This window comes from Entelurus aequoreus, linkage group LG03 (assembly GCF_033978785.1).
Source record: "Entelurus aequoreus isolate RoL-2023_Sb linkage group LG03, RoL_Eaeq_v1.1, whole genome shotgun sequence".
Lineage (NCBI taxonomy): Eukaryota > Metazoa > Chordata > Actinopteri > Syngnathiformes > Syngnathidae > Entelurus > Entelurus aequoreus.
Genome location: NC_084733.1, coordinates 77,418,186 through 77,433,926, shown reverse-complemented (window position 1 = coordinate 77,433,926; position 15,741 = coordinate 77,418,186). Strand labels below are relative to the sequence as shown.

General features: G+C 41.9%; 1 protein-coding gene across 1 annotated transcript in view; it reads left to right on the top strand.

Moving 5' to 3' along the window:
* Positions 1–820: 820 nt before the first annotated feature.
* Positions 821–15,741, top strand: part of LOC133646890 (fibroblast growth factor receptor-like 1) — a 110,190-nt gene continuing 95,269 nt past the window's right edge. Inside the window, exons 1-2 of the mRNA XM_062042780.1 lie at positions 821–1,033; positions 1,640–1,737. Of these exons, the coding sequence (XP_061898764.1) occupies positions 1,674–1,737 (64 nt within the window). The 5' untranslated portion in view covers positions 821–1,033; positions 1,640–1,673. The remainder of the gene's footprint in view (positions 1,034–1,639; positions 1,738–15,741) is intronic.

Here is a 15,741-nt window from a genome sequence, read left to right as displayed (position 1 = left end):
CACCTGTTCAAGAAATAACAATGTTATTAAAAAGAATAAGAGAATTATTATACTATAAAAATGTTGGTCTTACTTAAAAAATGCACGCATTTAGTTGTCCATACATCCATCCATTTTCTACCGCTTGTCCCTTTCTGGGGTCGCGGGGGGTCTCTGGAGCCTATCTCAGCTGCAGTCGGGCGGTAGGCGGGGTACACCCTGGACAAGTCACCACCTCATCACAGGGCCAACACAGATACACAGACAACATTCTCACTCACATTCACACACTAGGACCAATTTAGTGTTGCCAATCAACCTATCCCCAGGTGCATGTCTTTGGGGGTGGGAGGAAGCCGGAGTACCCAGAGGGGACCCACGCAGTCACGGGGAGAACATGCAAACTCCACACAGAAAGATCCCGAGCGCAGGATCGAACCCCGGACCTTCGTATTGTGAGGCGGATGCACTAACCCCTCTACCACCGTGCTGCCGGCATTTAGTTGTATTCAGTGTTAAAAAAATATGATATGGCTCTCACGGAAATACATTTTGAAATATTTGGCTTTCATGGCTCTCTCAGCCAAAAAGGTTCCTGACCCCTGGGCTAGGCTATGTATTTAAAGACAAACTCTTGAAAATGTGCCTTTTTGTTATATGGTCCCAATGTTCTGCAAATGGCCCCCGCGCTGCACTTTGGTCACCCTTGGTCTACTCTACTGTATCTACTGTGCGAGCCAAAGGGTTAATAACTGCGCGGTCTCTGATTGGTCGCCTCCCTCCGCGCGCACACGCTCAGCGGCGAGCCTGCGCATTGCACGAGTCACTTGTTGGTCTTCGCGCCTGAGAGAACGCTGGACTAATTTTCTTGTTGTTGTTGACACATTTCTGCTTCATTGCGTCGTTTACATCGTGGCTTTTGTGTCAAAAAGAAGGTTTACTGGACGGAAAGGTTTGAAAAAGGGCCAGGAAGTGTCACTTTTGATTCATGGACTCAACACGGACTTCAGCGACTGTCAGGAGGCGAGCTTGACTTCATTCAGTCAACATTCAGGTTTGTCATCAACATTCATTTATTTTTTATTTAAAACGTTGTCTATTTGTAACAGTGTTAATTCTGAGTTGTATAACTAAATCACATCAGGCTACCTCACATCACATCAACGTCTCACCACCTTCAGCCACAATTCACCCACATTATAACAACTTTACATTATTGTAGTGATTATTTTTTAAATATAATATGATGTTTTTCCAAAATCATTTAAAATATACTGAGCCTCTCAATGACCCTGGACTACAGTTTGGATTCAACCCAGAGAACAGGTCATAAAGAATGGGATAGAAAATGTACATTAACTGTGTGTCCAGTATAATGATGATGTTTTTGAACATGAATCATTTTGTACTTTTAAAAAAGGACTTTTTTTTTTTTTACAAAGGCTTACAGCTAATTTGAATCTGTGTATCGTGTGATGTTTTATCAAATGTTTCTCTTTTATTTTTGTATGTCTTTTAATATGTAGCAGTTTGACATTCAATGTCAAATAAAAAGTGCCTTATAAATAAAAGTTAATTTTGTAGGGTACTTTTGAAGACGTTTACACTCCCCGTAATATTTTCCGTTTGCAGTTTCATATTGCGTCCATTTGTCTTTCAGATTCAGCAAGCCTAAAGTTGTATTTGGAACCGCTATGGGAGTCCTCAGCATTGTGTTGTTCATCTTGGAGGCTGTGGTGCTGCTGGAGTGTGCACGAGGTGAGACTTTCATGGGGAACTTTCTTTTCTTTATTGTGATGGTTGAACTTCACATTCATGGCTCATTAGAACTCGAGCTCCAGTGGAGAAAGTAGTCTCAGTTAATGTTTTCACACAGAGAAGTAAGAGACGGAAAAGTGAGTTTAAAAAAAACTAAAAGCAGCCCAAAATCAACACGGGGATGCGGAATGAGAGAAGGGCGAGCCTAATGTGTGTGTGTGTGGGTGGGGGGGTGCGCACATTCTCCAGAGCTAAACCAAACAAACATCATCCATCAGCTTCCCAGGGTGTAAGAACACAAGTCTGTGTAAGGAGTCCAGCTCTCCTGCAGCTTGCTGGCCGCAAACGGTCTCACATCAAGCCAGTGTGTGTGAGTGTGTGTGCGCGTGCTTGACCAGGATATGACCACAATTCGGTTTTCTGTGCCAAGGTCAATGTATCGCTTGATGTACACAACATGCTTGTAACAAGTTTCTTAATAATTAAATGCCACGAGTCAAAGGTCAATGCAAAACTTAGATAAATAGATCCCTTATATAGCAAAATTGCCTTTTAATGTTATTCCGGTTCCGGTGACCATAGATGAGGTGCTGGCTGTCCAGAGTTGGGACCCGGGGTGGACCGCACGCCTGTGCATCGGTTGGGGACGTCTCTGCGCTACTGACCTGTCTCCGCTCGGGATGGTCTCCTGCTGGCCCCACTATGGACTAGACTCTCACTGTTATGTGGATCCACTAGGGACTGTACTTAGAGGGGGGGTTACCCACATATGCGGTCCTCTCCAAGGTTTCTCATAGTCATTCACATCGACGTCCCTTGTTTGGGCTCTGTGCCGAGGATGCCGTTGTGGCTTGTGCAGCCCTTTGAGACTTTTGTGATTTAGGACTATATAAATAAACATTGATTGATTGATTGATTGAATGATGTCATAAATTTCTTGATCCGATATTGATATCGGATGTCGGTCCAATATCAGCAAAAAAGTATCCTATGACATCGGCTTGCTTTTAAAATCTCAAATCTAAACAGTCCTGCAGTGTGTAAATTTGTGCAAAGCTGGACAGCAAGGTAACATACTGTAAATGTCCTCCAATAATCACACAAGTTGGATTTTTTCTTGTATTTTAGGGAAGTCATTTACAAAAGGTAAACATGGTAGGATATTGGCTACTAAGAGCTAGCGGCCACACTATATCTAAGCACACAATATCACACAAGATTGACATATATAATAAGTGTCCTTAATTAAACAATATTGCTATCTGAAATAGCAAATTTGTCAATATAAACAAGTATCAAATAATTGTAGTGGGATATTACTTACACATACAAAGTCTCCAAGGAAGAAGCATATTAGAAAGTATCCAGTAACAAACGTGTCCGCATCATTAATTTTTCATTTCAATTTTTTTTTAAGGAACTATTGTGACCACTAGGCGTCGCCAAAAACAAATTAATTCTCCACTTCAAAAGGATAAATCTGTCAGTCTTATACGGTTAATGTTTTTCATACTTACCATTGTTATTTGAGTAATTTCACTTGATCAAGCCATTTCTAACATTCCACACTACAAAATAAAAGTATGTACTGACTCGTGCTGATATCGTATTGGACTAATATCGGTATTCGCCAGTGCTCAAGTTTCCAATATCAATATCGTATCAGAAGCAAAAAAGTTGTATCGCGACACCCGTAGTTATAACTGTAATACAGTTCATGAACCCAAAAAGTGAACAAAGTCTATCATCTTCGTCACTTATTTGCTCCACTTTTTAGAGAAAAGGCGCTCAAACAGTAACTTTTGAAATTTAGTTTTTTCTATAACGCCACAACAAAAAAACCCTCCTCCTTTCTAATGCACATGATACATCGCCACCCACCTGCTCTTAACATGAACGTACCCCATGTTAAGTTAAGTTAAAGTACCAATGATTGTCACACACACACTACGTGTGGTGAAATTTGTCCTGTGCATTTGACCCATCCCCTTGTTCACCCCCTGGGAGGTGAGGGGAGCAGTGGGCAGCAGCGGTGCCGCGCCCGGAAATCATTTTTGGTGATTTAACCACCAATTCCAACCCTTGATGCTGAGTGCCAAGCAGGGAGGTAATGGGTCCCATTTTTAGTCTTTGGTATGACTCGGCCGGGGTTTGAACTCACAACCTACCGCTCTCAGGGCGGACACTCTACCCATTAGGCCACTGAGTAGGTATACGCCAACCACTTTATGGAGGACAGCTTTTTAACAAAGCCAGTTTCCTACACATCTTAAAACAATTGCTGTACCTCTGCCAACTCTCCATCAGTCAGCTGCAGGCGTGAAAGCTCTACATTTTATCATTTAGTTTTTTCTTCAGCGGTTAGGCTAATCTAGCATTGCTGTTAAAAGGTGACTGTGATATTATATGCTAGTGCTGTTAATTTGTGTGTCCCTTTCCCCCACTCCTTAATGTTACCTTTTTGTGTGTGATATCTGGCCTCTATTATCTTGACCAAGTGCAGTTACAGACTTACAGTGTACAGTAGTACTATGGTTTCCTTATTACGTCTCGGTTATTGTACGGTCAAACATTGCTTGTAACAAACGTCAGTTAGCCTGTGCTTCATTCAACAAAATCAAGTCCCCAAACAAAGAATCAAACATGTTGCCTCCGGTGACTCCGTTTCTGTTTTGTTTATTCTGACTGCAAAATAACAAACAATGGGGTCAAAAAAAGTACACATTGACAACACTTTGAGAAAGAAGGTGAGAAAAACTATTGAATTCAAGAAAGAAATCAAAGCACAGTCTGAAGGTGGCATCCTCCACTTCTCGCTGCTCCCGCCATGCTCATGCCGTCATGTTAAAAGTTATTTGTATTCATATAATTGCTCATTAATATGTATTTCACATTGTTTTCTGCATGGATATGTATGTTAATATTTTTGGGTGTCTAGGACCAATTTATTTGATTTGATTTGTTTTTGATTGGAAAAATAAAATTTATTCTGTTTTCTATCAATTGGGTCTTTGATTTCGACCTTTTGGAACAGATTACTGACAAAAACTGAGGTACCACTGTATATGTAAAAGGCTAATAAAATGCATACAATAGCGTTTCCTGTCTTGAGACAAGCGTGGACTAAACAGTAGGGATGTTCCGATCGTCTTGAATGAGATCGGCTGATATCAATACCAATACCGATCGCACATATTAACTGTAATTTTTTTATTTTAATAATTTCAACACAATATTACTTGTTTATTTGCCGTAATGGAGGTGATTATTATTGGCTTAGAGAAGCGGCTCCACACTGTATTTGGAGACACATAATTAGCTGCTAGCCACTTGTAAACCTGGAGACTAAATAAATATCAGCCAAAGGGGATCGGCATTTGTGATCGGTATTAAAAGTTATTATTTTGACGAAAATGGCCTAATACTGATCGGTAGCTGATCGACCAGCACATCCCTACTTCGCAGCTAATTAACAAAAAACTGCTAAATTCCAGCACCAAGGCTAGATTTGAGGCAACACACTTCCAATAAACACATTGTGGACCTCCAAGAGGAAAACTGTTTAAAAACATATAACATGGGAGCTCTAAAGTAAGACATATCAGCCATTCCTGACATGTCCAGTATGTACAGTACCTGCATGTGGCGTCAGGGATGTAGGAAAGGGGGCAAGGCGAGCGGGGGCGCGTTGGTTTTGGGGGGGAGATTAAATCTGTTGGTGTTCAGACAATGCCTCATTCACAGCGTGGCGGCCATGCTTTCACGGCACGACTACACCAAGAGTAAACAAGTCGTGAAAGCTAAATAAGATTAGAGAGGCAATTTTGTGTGTTTACAGATGAACAGATGGGATTCCAAGCGGCCTCCACCGGATGAATCTTTACTTTGGTCCTGTGTCAGACAAAAGGAAGAGCATAAAAAGAAAACCTGTTTTTCATAATTTCCCTGTCAAACTTGGTCTTGCAGATGTGTTGACAGACATGTATTTGGCAGACACCCCTGGATGATGTAGAATGATCATCTGCAAGCAGAGCAGATACAAGTTCCTGCGGCTGTGATACAGTGAGCAGCGCGTTACAGTCCAACTACAACAGCTTAGCTCTGACATCATTTGAAATACAGCCTGCAGGCTCAGACTCAAACCCGCTTTTTGCAGTGAGGCGTCGCGCACTGAGGCTTTAAAATGGCCCCTGTTAAATTTAACAATGCTTGATGACATTTGTGACAAATGTAAATTCAATTATGTAGGCCAGAGTCCCTCCTCTTCACAGACCTCCTCCTCGTCCTTTGACTTGTGTGTGGAAACTGTAAAACAACATTGGACTTGTCGCTTTCCTGCTGTTTGCAAAACAATGCAGCCCAAGAGGACGCTGTAAGTTTCAGCAAAGCATTTTAAGCCTGTTGCTGTCAATCATCAGGCGACATCTGATCCCACACACCCCCTGTCCTTGTGGCACACAAGCATATGGACACCCCCCGCCCCCAACACCCCCACCTCCTTTCTACTATGGAAATACTTAAAAAAAAACAAAGCATTGCTCCACCATAGGAACCCTTGCACTTCCTCCTGTCTAATGCTTGCGCCACACCAGCACCCCTCCCCAGGAGGAGGTGCCCAGTGATGTGTCCCAGCACAGTCTCTAATGTGGTGAAAGGCCCGGGACCACTGCAGCTTGACATGTACTACCAGGGACTATTTCCCGTACCTTGTCACCAGGGTTCTAAGCAAGCCAAGCAATTATCCAAGAAGAATTCCGTCGATTGTTTGGCATAGAATTTGGATTCATGGTATGTTGAAGAAGTTGATGCATTACTTAAATGCAACCAGCAGAGGTGCTGTTGATTCAGTCCCAGGTAAATGAGTATTTCTTAAATCAATTAATTTATTGATTAATCCCTAGATTTAATTTCTGTTTTTTAGTTTGGTGGTACAACAAATTTTTCGAATGAATATCACAAAAATACAACAATTTTCTTGTATGTAGAAACTTTAAATTTATGTTGTTTGGTCGGTGATACAAAATGAAATTATTTACAGACCCGTTTTACTTCATCCGGCATCCTGGAGAATCGCCATTGATGCCTTTTAAGGGCTCATGCATTAGTGAGGTACTGAGAAAATTTCTAATTTTCAGTTTACAGAACACTTTAAAAGGCTCATTTTCTATCTAAGGTACCATCTCAGGGTGTTCTGATCCAGGTTTTATCCTGCCAATTCAGATACTGCTCATCCATGAGTGAGATCAGCGAATATGATCACGTGTTAACTGTAAATTTAAATATTTATTTATGGTGAAAGATATTGACTATTTGATCTATAAAGAAACCATAAACTCACTGTACTTTTTGGAAAATGAACTAGTAGTAATACTGATACTGTGGTCATGTCCTGTTTTGTGTATATTCTTATTCTTAGTTTAGTGTTCTGTTCAGTTTTCAGTGCTTCTTTCCTCCTTTTGTTTACCTTTCTTGTTGCTAGGTGCACTGAGTGGACTCACCGGCCTCTGGTTGTTGATTAGGACACACCTGCTGCCAATCACAGTCATGCCCCTTTTTTATACCCCTCTTGCTACTCTGTAGTCGTGGGATCAATGTTCGCCTTTGGTGACGGTTTGTGTTCTTATTTGCTTTATGCGACAACTTTATGTTCTAGACTTGTTTAGTTTTTGTTTTTTAATGCATTCTAAATATTAAATAAATGCGATCAAATGTCTGCTTACAATGGAGCCTATGGCAGCCGCTCTATTCTGCCTATAAAGCCCTTAAAAAAACATCCAAACACCTCCATTAGGGTTTTATATATAAGATGTAATTGTATATGTAATGTAGTAACGAGCACATTTATAATAACATTTAATATTTAAGTTTTTTGGTCATTTTAAGCATATGCAGTGTATTAATTTCATAAACGCATCACAACGTTCTTTTTTTTTTAAAGCATCACTGATTACTGCCCACTGCAGACATCATGAAAGCCAACAAACATATTAAAACATCACTTAGTGTACAATGTCTGCTGTCATTAGGATGCCAACTGCTAGGATGTTTATATATTCCTGTTTAGATGGAGAATGACTCATAATCCTTAAGAACAAAAAGGGGGTGAATCCAAGCGTCTCTTCGTGTTGTTCTCGCCATTTCCGGGTCCTAATTAACTTACTTGTCGGAATACATCCTCAGCCTTCTTCTATCCAGTTGAAATACATGATTTTTGATCTAGAATAAATTTACAGGGATCAAGGAAGAAAGGAAACACCTCACCAGTGGATCATGTCGAAATTGCACACAATTTGTGATCAAGGCGCCACTATAACTAGTTTGTCTGCATTAGCGCTTGTAATAACAATATCACTAATAAATACTTGGTTAATATTGAAGTCACGAAATGTAAATGGAGTATTGTTGTTTTTTTGGGGGGAAGTTTATTTATTGGGTTTTGTGGGCGAAATAGAGGACCTCCTATTGGCTCCGTTGTAAGCAAACTATTATTCAGGTTCATTTACAAGTTAGAATTCATTCAAAAAAAATCGATCCGTCGTCATGTTTTTCATAATGATTGTGAACGATAGGCAAAATTCCCCAAAAAGTGCAGTTTCCTTTGAAGGTCACAACATGTAAATTGAGTATTGTTTGCGTTTTTTCTTGAGGTTTTTATGGGCGCAATAGATGACCATCAATCTGTTGACTCAATTGTTGGCTGTTTATTTACAATTTCGAAAGCATAAAAAAAGCCAAGCATATCTGTTCTTGCCTTACTTAAGGATTTTGAATAATAAACAGCACATCTCTTTCCAATTTTTGCGTATTTCCTGTATGACTGATCTGATGATATGGTCAGAGTGCAGATGCGTTCCTCCAGCGACGTCCCCGAATCTACGGAAATTGCCAAAAACGTTCGGAGCAGAATATTCAAAATGGCTATGTGATTTTGTGGCATTTGTGATGCTTAGACAGTATTTTCACATACTTTGCGGATTGTAAATACAATGGGATATGGTTTAATGCAGTGGTCCCCGACCTTTTTGTAACTGCGGACCGGTCAACGCTTGAAAATTTGTCCCACGGACCGGGAAAGGGGGTTTATTTATTTATTATTTTTAATTTTTATTTTTTAGTTTTTTTTGTTATGATTCGCTGCCCGGATCATATTCTGTTTACGTTTTCAAGTCACCTGTGTTTTCAGCACCTCTTGAGTTTGTTTGTTTCAGTTGCCATGGCGGCAGATAGCACTCAGCTGCCTCTGGTTAGTGTTCGAGACGCTCACCTGTTGTCCGGGCGCTAATCAGAGGGCTATTTAGTCTTTGCCATGGCCTCACTCGGTCTGGCTTCCTAATTTGCCTTATGCAACAGTTGACGACGTTTGATTCCTGCTCTATACCTGCTAGCTTCCACGCTAGGCTATTTTGCCTGCTAGCTCCCACGCTAGCCCATTTAGTTTTTGCCTTAAGTGCTATGAGCACGTTTTTCTTTGTTCTGTCTGATTTATTCCTTAAATAAATCATTTCCTACCTGCACGCTGTGTCCGAAGCCCATCTGCATTCCTGGGAGAACAGCATCACGATGCGACCCGGTCGTCACATTTTTGTCATACAAAAATACAATCATGTGTGCTTACGGACTGTATCCCTGTAGACTGTATTGATCTATATTGATGTATAATGTAGGAACCAGAAATATTAATAACAAAAAGAAACAACCCTTTTGTGTGAATGAGTGTAAATGGGGGAAGGAGGTTTTTTGTGTTGGTGCACTAATTGTAAGTGTATCTTGTGTTTTATATGTTGATTTAATAAAAAAAATAAAAATAAAAAACTTTTTTTTTGTTTGTTTGTTTTTTAATTTCTAGTGCGGCCCGGTACCAATCGATCCACGTACCGGTACCGGGCCACGGACCGGTGGTTGGGGACCACTGGTTTAATGGATACAGTGAAACACAGTTAGGCATATAAAGTCAACTTATTTTTTCTATTATACTGGTTCTTTAAAGCTTACATTGAAACAGAACTTCATTCAGATGTGATTCTCTCATCTCACTAAAACAATATTTGAAAGTTATTTGATCATTATTTTTTAGCTTTGATTTAGTTAAAGGTCACCTATTATTCAAAATTAACTTTTTTTAACGTATTAGTACCTGTTTTTGTGTATGGAATCCGCATAAGTCCAGAAAATTTTAATTTAAACCATAAAGGAATGGCGGAGATATTTATAAAACAATTTTGCTTTCTTTCATACTTCCTCCAATTGAGCCGTAGAAATTTGCCCTATTTGTGACATTTTTCCCAAATGTGACGTCAGCGGATATTTCCATATATGGTAGAGATTTACCTGAAGAGCTTTGCGCACGTCTGCCATTGTAGTCCGGCGGTGTAGTCAATAAGCTCCTTCTTTTTCTCTGTCTACTTGTTGTGGGGCAGATTGGCTAGTACATGTTGTTGCCATTTCTAACACAAAGTAGCGAATAGTTCGAAATTATAGACTCGATATGGACGCGCTAAACATGACATAATGGCTGACGGGGCGAAGACGCTATCGAAATAGAGGCGCATAAGTAAGGCCGCCCTCAAAACGGTGCATCCTGAAGAGACAGTCAGTAAGATGTCTGTAAAACATAATCATGAAAAATGTTGACCAAAAAAACACTATTACTTGTTATGTAGACCACAAGGAAGTGTTTTAAATGTAGAAAATAGAAGTCATAATTTGACCACTTTAAAGGCCCATCCCTCAGTTGGATGCCACAGTATTATTCCCCACAGTCTCCACTTGGCTACGGTCTGGTTTCCTGCTGTCCTTGTCTCCTTTAGGATACAGTTCAATACATAATGTTGTTTTCTACGTTCTGTTCCGACTAATGTATTGTATGGGACAAAGTTTTCGACTACAAGTCCAAACTGTAGCCTCGCAGTGGAACATTTTCCGGTCTCCACATTACTGCAGCAGTCAGTTTTTCGTCTTGAATAAAGGCTGCTTGTTAGTATGACTACATGTAGATCTAGTGTGTTGAGGTTTTACAAATTTCTGCAACAATAAGGCCATAATATTTGGATAACTTACCGCCCCATGCAGAGCCGAGTTGAGACACTACTGTACATTAGACATGGGATCAACGCTTAAAACTGTTTGCCTTTCTGTGTTCTCTGCAGAAATGCACCCTAAGTGAAATCCAGGTGTCCCTGGCAAACAATATGTATTGTTTCCTTGCTTTTCAATGAGCAACAAAAAAATTCTGCATCACATACAGCTGTGTGTGTGTGTGCGTGTGTGTGTGTGTGTGTGTGTGTGTGTGTGTGTGTGTGTGTGTGTGTGTGTGTGTGTGTGTGTGTGTGTGTGTGCGTGTGTGCGCGCGCGTGCGCGCGTGTGCGTGTGTGTGCGTGTGCGTGTGTGTGCGTGTGTGTCCACTCCACACATAGGTTTGCTCTACCTTATGGAGCCATCTGGACAAACTTAGCACACACTCTGCAACTCTGTCGGAAAATATACATCTTACAGCACTGTTACCTCACGCTCTCATAACAAGGAGGTATTGTGATGCATGATGTGCCAATGGCTGTTAAAATCACAAGGCCATTTGGCAGCGTCTGCTGAGTTTTCCATTTCCTTTACGCATAATGAAGCAAGATTCAAATGTAACTCAATGCCCTACAGTCCTTTCGGAATATCTCCTGAGTAGCAAGGGCCAAGGTAGTTAGTCTTGAGAGGAGCGGGGGGTGGGAGGGTTGAAAGAATAGCTTGCCTTGTTCATAATGCTAAATATTCCATTTAGGGGTTCAAGAAAAAAAAAAAGACTTATTTTCTGGTTGAGCTGCATGAGCAGGACTGATACATCATCGCACAAAGCAGATAGTCAGCACTGCCTGTGTCCCTCTTTGCATTTCCTTCCCTTTATTACCGTTGTAAAGCTGGAGGAAGTAAGTTAATTTAATGTGCTGTTGTTAAAACAAGACATGGACTGACCTTTACCAGTCACCCCTCCTCAAGCTTTCTTCGCTCAGCTGAACCTTTATTTACAGAGTGGCAGTGTCTTTGCGACAAACAATTGGTGGATTATGATGTGACGGTGCCCCAGGTTGGACAGGGCAGTGCTAATTAATTTTAAGCACTCGAGTCATACTAGACTAGCCCGACCGCAGCTAAGCCAAGATGCTGCCGTTTAAGGTGTGCGTGAGAAGAACTAACAACACAGGACAGGTTCTGTTTATATTCCTGAGTGTGTTATTAAGCAAATTACCCCACAAAAAAGTTTTGATGATGAGACAATTTTTGAGAACCCAGCTTGACATCTCCCCAAGTGGGAGTAATATGCTTGTTTTCTCCCCAATCCCTACCTCTTCTGTTCTTGCCATGAAAACAATCCATGTTCCCCGTCTATCAGCGCACACCGCTGACCCGGCAGTTGGCAGGGGAGGAATGTGTCAGACTTCACCCCTCGCAGGGAAAGAAAGGAAAGGGCTGTAGCTGTGATAAGTAGTCATAATGGAGGTCACTTGGTGTTTACTTAAGAGGGGTCATATAATCCCTATTAGCAACACTCCCTCAATGACTGACTTAAATGACTACTCCAATTAGCATTCATGTGCAGTTTCAACAAGGCATTGACCATTTTGTGTGTTTATCTCTGTCAGCTGTATGCTAATGCTTTCACATTTTTATCCTGGGAATGAGGAGTCAGCGTCTATAGCTCATTAGTTTGTTTGGGCTCAGGATGTTTTCAGACCACACACACTCATCCTGATGGCTCAATGGATTTGAACGGAGTAAAATGCTCCAGTTAATCTAACAATAAACGTGTCAGACAGTCACCATTCAGATGCTAACCATGTTTTTTGCGCTCTCCTTGTCCGACTTTTGTGTTCTACTAGACGTATACAAGTATATGAAGCAGCCATTTGTGCTGTTTGGGATCAGATGACACCAGACGTCAGGCTGCGTATTACACTCATGTCTGGCGAGAGAGTGGACTGAAGGGCTGGAAGGAAGCATGTACGTGGTGCTTGGATGAGCCCATGCAGGGGACCTTACAATTACAATACTAGAGGTGGTATTCTTGGGGCACCTCAAGGTCTGATTACGAATACGATTCAGGGGCTACAATAAGATTATAAATCAATTATTTATACATCTACAATTATTATATTGTATATTATTGCTATAATATTGTATATTATTATTATATATTCTAAAAAATATATATTTTATTATTGATGATTAGGGCTGTCAAACGATTAAAGTATTTAATCGCGATTAATCGCAGATATATATAATTTTTCATCATTAGTAAGTGTACCATAGACAGATCAATTTCAAGTATTTCAAACCATAACTGGACAATTTGTTAGATTGAATGGTATGTTTAATAAACATTCTGCTTTTTTAAAAGGCTGCACACAAAATGGACATAAACACGCTTTGCATGACAAAAAGCGTGTTTAAAAATTAATAAATTACCTCCAGGGCATTGGTGTATCCCTAACAGGATTTGTATTCCTGCTGAGGGAGCACTTGAACTCAGAGGAGAAGAGCTACACTTCCGTGTTTACACAACAGTTTTGTGCAATAATAACACAAAATGTGGATTCTTACAATCATGGTTTGATTGTCAAAGATGTTTGGTAATGTAATCTGAGATGATTCTACCTGAATAAATGCTTATGATATTCTGTACATTACGTGTTGTACAAGTAAATGGTATTCATGTCGCTGCATGACAGTGTCTTATCATTCTCTTTTATTAATAAAATGTAATATTCAGCCTGCTAAACATTCTGTAATTGAGGGCTACCAAACAAGACATGTTATTAAAGAATATACGCAATATTTCAGCCGGCCAGAAAATGTCTAGTCCATATTCCGTAACTGACATGCGAGCATTTACTTAGGTAGATCTACATAATTACAAGGCTCCTCCTTTGGCTACTGACGTGTACAGTAATAAGTTGTTTTCATTTTTTGAATTAGGGCGCATAGTATAGTTCTAGGGATAAAATACCCCCTGAGTCAGCGAGAGCGGGGGCGGAAAATGGCTCATCGGCAGAACACCCGGTAACGAACACAGGAACGGAACAGACTACGAGTTTGATGATCAGCATACCTGAGGCTCCAACAGCCACAGCAGGACACAAGCTTCAGAGCTGCGTATGTGGTTGGACAAAGGTTACTTCCACCCAAGGCCTGAAAATACACCAAGGCAAGAAAGGGTGCCTAAAGAAGGGTCAACAGGGAACTCGCATCGACAGCTACTTTCTGAGAAGCAGGTCGAGTCAGTCGACTGAAGTTCAGCAGCAGGACAAACCCCACAGTCTGCAGGACATCAACACCCCTGTCCCTGAGGAGGCAGAACTAGGCAAGGGAGAACAACCTGAACCCAACCCACTACGACCTGCAAAGGAAAAGAAGATCCGGGGGCGAAGGCCATTTGTCAAGTGGCCAAAATCCTGCGACGGGACACTGTGGAAGGAGGTCAACACTGATATCTGCAACATCATAGAAGGGATCAGAGGCACCGCCATGAAGAAGTTGGAGAGAATGGGGGATCTAATCTATGCCTATGGAGTGGAACGGTTTGGAGTGGTCGAAGGAAAACGATCTGCTCCATCAATCCCCACTAAGTCCAGAAGACAGACAGAAATAGACCGTCTAGTCAAGGAGAGGAGACAGCTGAAGAAGCAATGGAGGAAGGCCACAGAGGAGGAGAAGGAGGGCATAAACCTGCTGCAGGGAGAGATCCAGAGTAGACTTGCAACACTGAGGAGAGCGGAAAACCTTCTGAGGAAGCGCAGAAGGAAGGAGCAAACAAGAACACGCTTCTACAAAGACCCCTTCAAATTTGTGAAGAGTCTGTTCACAAAGGAGAAGTCTGGAAGTCTCTCAGTGTCAAAGGCCAACCTGGAAGAACATCTGCAAAAATCCAGCACAGACGACCGACACCATGAAGAGGTTACACTCCCACCTGACATGCCACCAGTCAATCCACCAGAGCACGATCTAGACATCAGCCTACCCAGATGGAGTGAAGTAGACAAAACCGTGCGTAGAGCAAGGGCCGCATCAGCTCCAGGTCCCAACGGAGTTCTATACAGGCTCTACAAAAACGCACCAGATGTCCTGCGCTTCCTCTGGAAGCTGATGAGAGTCGTGTGGCAAAAGAAGGAGATACCAACTTCCTGGCGAAGAGCCGGTGGAATCCTTATCCCCAAGGAAAAGGGCTCATCAGAAATCGGCCAATTCCGCCAGATCAGCCTTCTAAATGTCGAGGGAAAAATATTCTTCAGCGTGGTTGCTCATAGGCTGGCAGGATATCTGCAAAGAAACAACCTGATTGACACATCAATCCAGAAAGCAGGCATCTCAGGCTTCCCCGGTTGCATGGAACATACTAGTGTCATCTGGCATCAGATCCAGGTTACCAAGAAGGAGAGAACAGACCTTTATGTGGTTTTCCTGGATCTCGCCAATGCCTTTGGCTCAGTCCCTCACAACCTCCTGTGGACAGCTTTCGACTACTTCAGGGTCCCAGCAGCTCTCACAACCCTTGTCAAGGCCTACTTCCAGGACGTCCAGCTATGCGTGACAACTGCCGAGTACACCACAGCATGGCAACACCTGGAGGTGGGAATCATGGCCGGCTGCACCATCTCCCCGCTGGCCTTCACCATGGCCATGGAGGTGATCATCCGGGCATCGCGATGGGTGGTTGGGGGACAGCTAATAAGACCTGGCCTGAGGCTGCCGCCTGTCAGAGCCTACATGGATGACCTCACAACGCTCACCACAACCAAGGCTTGCACTGTAGGGCTTCTGAGAAAGCTCCAAGAAAACATCGAGCTGGCTCGCATGAAGATCAAGCCAAGCAAGTCCAGAAGCATCTCTATTGACAAGGGAAAACTGTCACACCACCGCTTTCACATTGGTGAAAAACCTATTCCAACAGTTTCCGAGAAGCCTGTGAAGTCCCTAGGTCGTTGGTATGATGCCTCCCTCAAAGACAAAGAGCAGGTAGATCAG